The 12,230-nt window shown below is 41.7% G+C and overlaps 1 protein-coding gene across 1 annotated transcript in view; it reads left to right on the forward strand.

Moving 5' to 3' along the window:
• Positions 1–12,230, forward strand: part of cntln (centlein, centrosomal protein) — a 110,395-nt gene that overhangs the window by 78,863 nt on the left and 19,302 nt on the right. Inside the window, exons 21-23 of the mRNA XM_036517121.1 lie at positions 539–665; positions 1,518–1,655; positions 3,510–3,695. Coding sequence (XP_036373014.1) covers positions 539–665; positions 1,518–1,655; positions 3,510–3,695 — 451 coding nt within the window. The remainder of the gene's footprint in view (positions 1–538; positions 666–1,517; positions 1,656–3,509; positions 3,696–12,230) is intronic.

Genomic DNA, 12,230 nt, shown 5'->3' on the forward strand with positions numbered 1-12,230 from the left:
CTAACAGTCTCATAGGTGTGATTTCCATAGGCTTTTTAGAAGATAGTGTAAATGTCAGTCTTTCTTTGCTTGTAGTCAACAAGAGAGCAAGCATCTTGACATGCTAGCGCTAAAGGTTCAGTATGTTTTTTTTTTTTCAGGCCAGCCTCTCATTTAATTTAATTTCACAGTCAGAAAAGCAATGTTTGTTTAGGTTATGTCTGGGCACATTTATCTTGGGAGAAGGGGACATTTGCTTTAAAATGTCATTATATTTTATAAGGTAACCCATATGCAAATCAAGTGCTTTTAAATGAGTATTTCTTCCATTTGTTAATATGAACACACATTTGTAAAACATTTTAACAGGGGCATCATTTAATATTCTTCAGTAATGTTACCCAGGAGATGGGCATATTAATTAGTACTTAAGAAAATATTCAACACATCATGAGTCAGATCAAGAGTCCTGTTCCCTCGATGGCTGCAGTGCAGTGTGTTTGATAGGCCTCACTCTGTGGCAGCACTCTCTGTTAAGAATCTTCCCTCTTTGCCCCAGGCTCTCCCACATGGAGAGGGATATGAGCATGAAGAGGCACTTGATGGAGGATCTGAAAAGCAGACTAAAGATCTTCCAAAGCAATGATAAGACCTACAAAGGACTCATTGAGGACCTGGAAAAAAAGGTGTGTCTCAAATCTTCTTTTCCTAATATAGTGTTGTAACCAGTTCTCCTCTAAGAATGGCCTTTGTCCTAACTGAATAATGTTTGCAATAACTGTATATTTACTGGATTAGTGGTAGCATACTGCAGCTAGCAACCAATAATTGAGGTAAATGGTTTCTGATGTGCATTTGACATCATCATCACACTAGCTGTCTGGCTTGCTAATATTGAAAAGATTGTAATTGCTGCTGTTCTCTTCAAATCAGGAGCATATTGTGAATCTATGCACTATATGTTTCTATGCAGATTATGAGGTCAAACTCACTTGCTCAGTGCATGTGTAAAATCAAATGTAAATGTGCACATTCTATCTAGCACCTAATAGGATGCTTAATAGTATCTATCTAGTAAGAATAAAGAGAGAGATTATGACTGGTAGCATGTGTAAAAACTGTTGAGAGTGCATGGTTTCATTCCCTTTTCTTAAACTATCATTATGTGCTGACTTTCAAATGAACAGGGATCAATTGAGACTTTCTCTGAGAAAATAACATAGGTCATTACCCCAGTGTTCTCAACAGTAGTTAGGCTCATGTCCATGCTCATGCTCTTTAGCATTGTATTATCTGAGAAACATATTTATGTAGATTGGTCTCTGTGCAGATCTTGACCCAGATCTCTCTAAACTTCCAAAACGGAAATTAATATAGTCTGTTACTTATCACCACAGCTCAATTATACCATTTTTTGACTCGCTTGTTCAGAGACTGCCCAATGGGCCAGAATATTTATTTGTTGCTCTGAAGTGTTAACGAGTTGAGGTTGTAGCTAAACCGCACTAATAGCACTCTCCGTCATTGTGTGTGGCCAGGTGAAGACTTTGTCTGAAGAGACCTCTAACAGGAAGGCCTTTATTGACTCTCTGAGACGGAGGCTGAGTGTTGTCACCAAAGAGAAGTGCCAGTATGAGCTGAGCAGCCAGAAGCTCAGGGACAGCCTGGACAAGAAGGTACATCCCTGCATCATCAGACCTCCTAAAGGGTTAGGGAGTAGAGAAGGAGGGAATCATTGCCTTATAGAGTGTGTGGGTGTACAGTGTGTGGATGGGTGTATGATTATGTATACACCGATGAGCCAGAACATTATGACCACTCACAGGTGAACCAAATAATGTTGATCATCTCCAAACAAAGGCACATGTCAAGGTCTGGGTAGATTAGATGGTAAGCAAACAATCAGTTCTCGTAGTCAACGTGTTGGATGCAGGAGAAATGGGCAGGAGTAAAGACCTGAACGACTTTGACAAGGGCCAAATTGTTATGGCCAGACGACTGGGTCAGAGCATCTCTGAAACAGCAAGGCTTGTGGGGTGCTCCCGGTCAGCAGTGGCGAGTACCTACCGACAGTGGTCCAAGGAGGGACAAACCACAAACCGGCAACAGGGTGGTGGGCGCCCAAGGCTCATCGATGCGCAAGGGCAACAAAGGCTATCCCGTCTGGTCCAAACTGACAGAAGGTCTACTGTGGCACAAGTCACAGAAAATTTTAATGATGTTCACAGGAGGAATGTGTCACAACACACAGTGCATCACACCCTGCTGTGTATGGGGCTGTGTAGCCGCAGACCGGTCAGAGTGCCCATGATGACCCCTGCCCACCGTCGAAAGCGCCTACAATGGACACGTGAGCGTTGGAACTGGACCTTGAAGCAGTGGAAGGAGGTTGCCTGGTCCAATGAGTCTCGTTTTCTTTTACATCACGTGGATGGCCATGTACGTGCGCGCCGTTTACCTGGAGAACTGATGGCACCAGGATGCACTGTGGGAAGACGACAAGCCAGTGGAGGGAGTGTGATGCTCTGCTCTGTTCTGCTGGGAAACCCTGGGTCCGGCCATTCATGTGGACGTCAATTTGACACGTGCCACCTACCTAAACATTGTTGCAGATCATGGCAATGGTATTCCCTGTTGGCAGTGGCCTCTTTCAGCAAGATAATGCGCCCTGCCACACTGCAGACATTGTTCTGGAATGGTTTGAGGAACATGATGAAGTGTTCAAGGTGTTGCCCTGGCCTCCAAATTCTCCAGATCTAAATCCAATTGAGCATGTGTGGGATGTGCTGAACCAACAAGTCTGACCCACGGCGGCTCCACCTCGCAACTTACAGGGTCTTGTAGAGTCTATGCCTCGGCAGGTCGGCGCTGTTTTGACGGCACACAGAGAACCAACAGCATATTAGGCAGGTGGTCATAATGTTTTGGCTCATCAGTGCATATTGTGTGACTGTGTCATTGTGTATATGGCACGTGTTCTTCGCATTGCATGTAGTCAATATACTGTGTATGTGTGTGCGTATACTATCTGTGTACTACATGAGTTGTGATTGAGTATAATTGTGTATACTGTTCTTGCATTGTATGACTGTGATTGTGTGTGATGGCATATATTCTCTGTACTATGTGGAGGTGAATGATTGTGTATGGTGGCGTATATTCTCTGTATCCTGTGTGATGGTATATATTTTGTATACTGTGTGATTGTGTGTGATAAGGTATATTCTAATGTATGATTGCGTATAGCAGGGTATATTCTCTGTATACTGTGTGATTGTGTGTGATGAGGTATATTCTCTATGTAATGTGCGATTGTGTGTGATGGAGTATATTTTCTGTATACTGTGTGATTGTATGTGATGGTGTGTATTCTCCACTGTATGATTGTATTATGGGGTATATTTCTCTATGTAATGTGTGACTGTGTGAGATTTGGTAAAGTCAGTGTAATGTACATTGCAGTGTAATGTATGATTGTGTCGGATGGTGTGTGATGGTGTAGTCTCTCTGTGTGTTTTGTCTGTATGCAGGATCAGAAGGTGGAGGCGCTGCAGGCTCGGGTTCTGGAGTATGAGCAGAGCATAGTGGAGCTGGAGCGCACCGCCTCCCACCACATGCATGGCCTGGCAGAGCAGAGCACGCAAGCCCTGGAGTCGGTCCAGAGGAAGCTGGCCCTCGCCAGCACGCAACTAGAGCAGCTCCACACGTTCATCACAGTAAGTCAGCTCAGAGACTTACCTTAATATTACCTTTATACCTTCATATTTATCTTTATTTAGTCATTCTGCATCTTTTAACATGGACTATAAAATCAGTAAAACCTTTAACAGAGTGCCTGGGACTGGATGAGGGAAGAGGCTGGCTAGTTGGCCCCAGGCTAGTATTATAGCTTCAGTAATCAGGTCCCTGTCAGTGTTTGATTCAAGTGTTGAGGCTGTGCTTAGGTGACTGGAGGAACAGGTGTACCTCATTTCTGCATGGACTGAGGCACAACAGGGCCAGCATCTTTGGCTGCACATGAGAGAGAGAGCTTTATCCTCATTCTTCTAAAGCAGGGGTGTCAAACATACGACCCGCGGGCCAAAACCGGCCCGCCAAAGAGTCCAATCTGGCCCACGGGATGAATTTGCGAAGTGCAAAAATTACACAGTAGACATTAACAGCAATTAAAAAAAAAAAAAGTAACTGCTATTCCTAATTCGCACTGTTTTAGTAAGAGTAGCGGACATAATACAACACTGAGACCCGGAAATAAACAGCAGATGGCAGCAATGCACGATCGATGCGCCTTGCCTGCTTAACCCAAAGAGGAGAAGAACACAACACTCAATCAGGCAAACTGTTCATGCTGAAGCTGCCGGTGGTTTGATAAATGCCAATTTTGCCTTATCGTTATTAAGATCTATTCTACATGCTCTTTTTCTGTCAAAATTACCCTCTGTGGCACCTTCATTACCCAAAATGTCTATGTCAAAAAGGAGAAAAGTGGACACAGAATGTAGAGTTTTCCAAGAAAAATGGACCACTTCCTATTTATTCACAGAGGTGAATGGGAAACCTGTGTGCTTGGTGTGTATGCAGCAAGTTTCAGTGCTCAAGGAATATAATATTCGGTGCCACTATGAGACTCATCATGGCGAAAAATACAACAGCTTGCAAGGACAACTAAGAACAGAGAACATAAATGAATTGTTAGCGGGACTGAGGAAACAGCAGTCTGTTTTAACCCATAGCCGAGAGGTCAGTGATGCAGCAGTGAAAGTCAGCTACGTTATTGCAAGCGAAATAGCTTTAGCATCAAAGCCATATTGTGAGGGTGAGTTCGTGAAAACATGCATGCTGAAATCGTGTGCCCTGACAAGCGACAGGCTTTTGCCAACATTAGCCTGACAAGAAACACTGTGGCAGATAGGATTTCAGATCTTTCGGCAGATTTGGACAGCCAAATGAAGCAAAAAGTCAAGTCATTTGTTGCATTTTCAGTTGCAATTGATGAGAGCACTGACATTACAGATGTTGCTCAGCTGGCCATATTCATTTGTGGTGTTGATGAGACTTTGACCATCGCAAAGGAGTTCCTTGAGTTGGTGCCTATGACGGACACCACAACAGCAGATGACATTTTCAGCTCTCTCGTTGGAGCGCTGGACAGGGCCGGAGTGGACTGGGCCTGTGCTGTCAGCCTGGCTACAGATGGCGCACTGTCAATGATTGGGGAAAAAGCAGGTGTTGTGACAAAATTCTGAGAGAAATACAGGCTGCAAATGGAGGACATGGTTTTTGGACTTTTCACTGTATTTTACACCAGGAGGCATTGTGTTGCAAGTCATTAAAAATGGATCACGTCATGGAGGTGGTTGTCCGAACTGTTAATTTCATCCGAGCCAGAGGTCTGAATCACAGTCAGTTTGACAGCCTTCTCAGTGATAAAGACGTTACCTATGGCCTGCCATACCACACCGAAGTAAGGTGGTTAAGCCGAGGTGCCGTGCTGAAGCGTTTCTTTGATCTACAAGAGGAAATTGGACAGTTCATGGAGAAAAAAGGCAAACCTGTGATGGAATTCCAGTCCCCAGAATGGCTGCAGGACCTTGCATTTATGGTGGATATTACAGAGCACTTGAATAATCTGAACAAAATGTTGCAAGGCCGCAAAAAAGTTGTCACACAGTATTATGACAGCATATGCACATTCAAGTTGAAGCTGACTTTGTGGGAGACACAGCTGTCAAATGGTGACCCTGCTCATTTTCCTCGTCTAAGAGATGTGCGCACGACCAGAGTTAATGTCGACATGAAACGGTACAAAGACAAGATTACGGGATTGCTGCGGGAGTTTGAGCAACGGTTTCAGGTCTTTGGTGAACTTGAGACAGAATTCACAGTTTTTCGCTCGCCATTCACAGTAAAGGCTTCTGATCTGCCCGTCGACATTCCAACTTGAAATAATTGACTTGCAGTGTGATCCAGATTTGAAGGACAAATTTGCCTCAGCAGGCTTGGACACATTTTATCAGTATCTCTTGCCAGGGTACCCCAGATTAACAGCCCTGGCTGCGAAAATTTTGTGCATGTTTGGGACTACGTACCTCTGTGAACAAGTTTTCTCAGTAATGAACATCAATAAAACAAAGCTGCACTCAAGGCTTACACACAAGCACTTAAATGACATTTTGAAATTGGCTGCTACTCAGGATTTGACGCCTGATATTGATGCACTTGTGAAGGCTAAAAGATGCCAAGTTTCAGGAGCAAACTAAACTGTTTTGATGATAAAGTTAAATACTATATTTTTCAGTTCCAGATGCCTGTTACTAAATGTTTTGTGCCTTTGTAGATCCACTGTGATCTGTAAGTTGTAATGCACATGTGTGAATGATAAGATGAGGCATAATATTGTTAAAATTGTACTTATTTTTCTTAAAAAATTTCAGGTTGTTCATGGTTGTTCAGGTTATTCATATTTTTTGTGAAAGGATAGTTTGTTGTAAACATTTCATGTAGAAAACATTTCATGTATAAACATTTTCATAATGTAATTTTACTTTTTTGCACTAAAACAAAGAGAAAAATTTGGAGTTGTCATTATTTATAGGTTATTATGCTATTATTTTACTGGTCCAGCTTGCCTGAGATCAAATTGGGCTGTATGAGGCCCCTGAACTAAAATGAGTTTGACACCCCCTGTTCTAAAGTGTCTACCATGGGCACAAGTACAAATTCCGCACCACCACTATGCATCCCTTTCATGCATGTGAATAGGTACAGACTTTCTTCTCTACACAACTGGTTTCAGTTAAGTTCAGTTCAATTCAGTCAAACTTTATCTGTCCCCACTGGGGCAATTAAGAAGGGAATGTTACACTTAAATCCTCAACACATCAAGAAAAGACAGTGCTATATACAAATATCACAATAAACAGCGCATACATATAATACAAATATGTATGGTGACAAGTCTCTAATCCTGTTTTCTTTTACACAGTGCACTTTTTTTCTGGAAGTCGAAGAACAGTTTTCATTATGAGAAAATTTGCAACTGAACCATTTAAAGATGCTTTGCTGCTCCAAAACTACCCATTGCATCACATTGTACCCTGCAGCATAACATTAACCTGACACAGTTAATGCCTCAGAGGTTTGTGTCAGTAGATTGAGAGTAAATTTCCATACACATGTAGTGATGATGCTGAATCAGACTACTTCTCAGATTTGTAACTTGGGCCCTCTTTTGTTGGTTGAAAACCTGACACGCAGCTGTATTTTGTATCAACTGGAGAGGCTTAACAGTGCATGCAGGGGGGCCAGCCAAGAGAGTAGTAGCAGTAGTTACCTTGAAGAATCTGCCTGTGACATAGGACTCAAACCAGCAGAATACTGTGCTAATGATTCCCAAATCAGCAAGAGTGGACAGAAGGATCTGGTGATTCACTGTGTTACAGGTGGCAGACAGGTCTAGTAGACCTGTAATCTATCTGCAGTATCCTGTAACTGTCCTGAATGTAAGTTGTCAGCAGTGCGCTGCACACAGCTTACATCAAGGATAGTTGCAGTGCACTGATGACAACTTACATTTACTCTCAATCTACTGACACAAATCTCTGAGGCATTAACTGTTCTTTACATTTAGGATATTTACAGTGTACTACAGATAGCTTATATTCAGGTCCGTTACAGTGCACTATAACTGGCTTGCTGCATGCAGATTTCAATGTTTTATATCTAAGACTTGAAAACCCATTTTGTCATTACCCTGTAAAGTTCTTGATGATCCATACATGGTAAATTTCATGGTGAAATTTCACATTTTTGTATTATGCTGTATATAATGTTTGCAATTTTTATTCATAGCCCTGATTACATAGGAACAAAAACATGATTTAACATCAGAAAATTGGCTTACAAATTGTAAAAATGTGATACTTTAACATTACCACACAAACTAAAGTCATATTTTTCACAAATAATTAGTAAAACATTACAAATCATAATGTACCATATTCCCAAGTTAGATTTTCTTGTATTATAATTAAATCTCTGTAGTGAATCGAGTGGAATCATTATTAAAAAGAAAACTTGATCATGGTATGTGCTTTATGTGATAGGTTGATTCCTGTTCTCTAACAGAACCCATATAAATTTCCCCTCTGGCTACCCTGACTGTGGTAAAAGAATCTTTCTCTGACATGTGCCTTTCACAGCACAGGAGGAGAACAGACTCTCACCAGATCTAGAAGCACTGATAAATTCACCTCACCTTCATTAGGATTATTTCTGTCTCAGGATTTAGATCCATTGATCTGAGACATGAATGTGGACAGTAAATATGTAAGACTATCAAGCAGTGGTTACATACCTTTTCGATGATATGGCATAGTCAATTTACATAAATGTTAGGCATATGTAAAGGCTCATTAAGTACAAAACTTTAAACCCTCAAATGTAGGGGCCTGCTATAGTCTGAGGATATTGCTGCACTATGAAGTCTTATTTGCGAGGAAGCTTGTGTGTTTGTATTTAACTTTTTGGAATTGCACAGTAATATTGAGATGCAGTCAGGAACAGAATTATTGGCACCCTTGATAAAAATGTTGAAAATATCCTGCATATAATAAACAACACAGATAATAATGTATATGTTATGTTCAAACATATGTGAAAGTGATATACTTTTATTTAAATATATTTATTCTCATTTTTCATTTTTTTTATTAGGTATTATTTAGGCATTTTTCTGAAAACCATATGTGTCAAAAGTATTGGCACTAAGTATTGGTTAAAATTTTACTTAACTATTTATTAATTTATTTTTACTTAGTTGAAAGTTAATCTCAGTCTAAAGGAACTATAATGACTGCTCTTCCATCTGGAGGGGACTCCAGAATATCACAAACTACAAACCTAAACTCATCAACACTACGGCAGACCCTTCACTCCCAAACTAGCATAACACCTTCTACTCCAGATGTGAAAAACAAAGGACTTTCAGTCCACCCCCCTCTCCCCAACCTAGACACACTTACTCTTGCCCCTTTTCCACCAAGGCAGTTCGAGGGCCGGTTCAGAGCCGGTACCTAATCTCAAACCAGTTCTTCGCGTTTCGACAGCCAAAGAAACACTATGCTCGCGAAACACTGCAGATTGTCTGAAATTTGTGTGCTATTTCGAAAGCTACAGCATGAGATTGTTTCATTAACAAGGATGGCAATTTGAATAATTAAGTGGCAACTAATTCCAAAGCTCTCTCTTAAATGTGTCACATTATAGCTTTTTTGTGTTACAAAATTCAAATTACAGAACGGAGCTAAATTTAGTTAAATCGATTTAAATTACTGAGAATAAACTTTGAGGTTAGGCTGAGTGCAATGATCAATAACATTTAGAACACAGACCTCACAAAAGCTGTGATGTGTCATGAGCATTTAAATCGATAAATGCCATCCTTGTTAATTAATCTCACGTTGTAGTTTTCGCAAGCACACAAACTACAGACAATCTGCTTTACTCCTTTTACTCTATTTACGCGATTGGTGTCAACTTTTCTGTGAATTATTTGTTTTATTGTTAATCAAGGAGGATAAAGGGGAACAGGTTGAAAGTAATGATAGATTTAAAGGTAATGTTTGGGCTTCCCCTGTTTCCAGCTCACCAGCCACCACTGCTAGCTTGGCACTAGCGGGAAAGCGGAGACGTATACAGACATATACAGTGACGTAATGACGTGGCTCTACGATGGCTCTCTAGCCCAACAGTTTCTTAGAAGATTTGCAAGTTGAAGCAACTCCGAAATGGCACTAGCACCAGCCCAGAACTAGCACGTAGTTCATGTTGGTGGAAAAGGGGTATCTGAGACACTCTGTTTGCCCCCACCTCCCCCTAGCCCCTTCTGACCTTAACCTCCCTACACCTACAACCCCCACCGCCCCGGCTCCTATCACTATCACCAGCCATCAACTCAGCTGTATTCTTAAGAAACAAAAGATCAGAAAAGCAGCTGGCCCTGATCATGTCTCACCTGCAACACTTAGGCACTGTGCAGAACAGCTATCTCCTATCCTGGCTGATATCTTTAATCAGTCCCTGGCTCAGTGCACCGTGCCTGCTTGCTTCAAAACCTCCATTATCATCCCAGTCCCCAAGAAACAGAAGATCTCCTGCCTGAATGACTATAGGCTGGTTGCCTTAAACTCTGTTGTCATGAAGTGCTTTGAGAGACTCATCCTGCACTACCTCCAAACCACGAATGATGCCCTCCAGGACCCCCTGCAATTTGCATATAGAGCTAACAGGTGTGTCGATGATACCATCAACTTGGCTCTGCACCATATACTACAGCACCTAGACAGCCCTCACACTTATGCCCGCATCCCCCTGACCTACTACTGGAAAAACTAAAACAGCTTAACGTGCCCTCTCCTGTCTGCCACTAGACTTCCTAACCAACAGAAAACAGTTCGTCAAGGTGGGTAACTACACTTCCTCAGTACTGGTGCTACTCAAGAATGTGTGCTGTCCCCACTGCTCTACTCACTCTACACCAATGATTGCACTTCTAACAGTGGATCTGTGAAACGTCTTAAGTTTGCTGAGGACACTACACTGATTGGCCTCATCTCAAATGGTGATGAGTCCACATATCGGGAGGAAGCAAACCGTCTGGTGTCATGGTGTGAGGTTAACAACCTGGAGCTGAACACACTAAAAACTGTGGAGATGATCATTGACTTCAGGAAGAAGCCCACCCCACACCTGTCTTTGGCAATACACGGCACCATGCCATCCCCCCCCACAAACCTGTACCTGTCCAGGATGAGGAAGAGGGTGGAGAAAATCATGGCTGATCCCTCACATCCCGGCCACTATCTCTCTTCCAGTGGCTACCCTCTAAACGCAGAGTAAGAGTGAGATCCATAAAGACTAGGACTACACGTCACCTGAACAGCTTCTTTCCCCAGGCTGTAATTCTTTCAGATAAGGAATCTTCCCATATCCACCCCCTGTCCAGTTGCACACTTGCACTTTAATTGTCCATCTGACAGATCCCACAATGGAATTGTAAAACTGTAAAATTATTGCACAAATGTACATAACCAAAGGCATTGCACAGTTTAATGGTATTGTATTCTATTGTTTTGTCTTGTATAGTTCTGTCTGCATTTATGTTTTCAATGTCAATACCTGCACCAAGAGGAATTCCTTGTACATTTAATTGGAATAAAGTTCCAATTCAGATTCTGATATATTGTGTCATTCCATGAGTGTCTCACTTGGGTATAAAATGAGGTCACATGCATGCAAATTTCCTTGTCATCCATCACCATGGGAAAAGCCAATGATTCAGTTCTGTTCAACTCTGATAATGGGTACAAAAATACATAAACAGTTAAACATAACACTTAGCACTGTAAGGGCGAAGTCAAAAAATGTAAAACATGGTTGCAGACTTGCCAGGAAGAAGTGCGCATTCTCCCCATGGATGGTGAGAAAGATGGTGAGGGAGGCAATACAGAACTCAAGGATCACGGTTCAAGAACCTCAGAGCTTGGTTGCATCTTGGGTTTCCACATCTCAAAAATAACCATAAGACGCCACCGCCATACCAGCAAGCTCTTTGGAAGAGTTGTATGCAGAAAGCTTTTACTGAGCATAAGAAACAAAACCAAGTGTCTGGAGTTGCTATGATCAGATGAGACCTAAAAACATTTACATTTACATTTACATTTACATTTTACATTTACACTTACATTACATTTTAGCCATACACACCATCAGCATGTTTGGCAGCAAAAGAGGAATGCATACAAGGAGAAGCACCTCATATTTACAGTACTGTCAAATAAGGAGGTGGGTTATTGGAGATGATTTGCTACCAGGGGCACTAGTTGAGATCAATGGCATATCGGAATTCCACCAAGTACCAGGAAATGTGGGCAGAAAATCTAGTTGTCTCTATTAGGAGGCTGTGACTTGGTCATAGGTAGATTTTTTAGGAAAGCAAAGACCCCAAACATACATCAAAATCCATGCAGAAATGGTTAAGTGAAAACAAAATCCATGTTCTGCAGTGGCCCTATCAGTCTCTGGACTTAAATCCCATCAAAAACTGTGGTGTGAACTAAAGAGGACAATCCATAAGAGCAAACCCAGGGATGTCAGTGATCTTGAAAAGTTCTGCATGAAGGAATGGTCAAAAATCCCTCCCAATATGTTCTCTAACCTTATAAAAAATTATAAGAAAAGAATCAGGGCTG

The sequence above is a fragment of the Megalops cyprinoides genome, chromosome 22 (assembly GCF_013368585.1).
Source record: "Megalops cyprinoides isolate fMegCyp1 chromosome 22, fMegCyp1.pri, whole genome shotgun sequence".
In the NCBI taxonomy this organism is placed as follows: Eukaryota; Metazoa; Chordata; class Actinopteri; order Elopiformes; family Megalopidae; genus Megalops; species Megalops cyprinoides.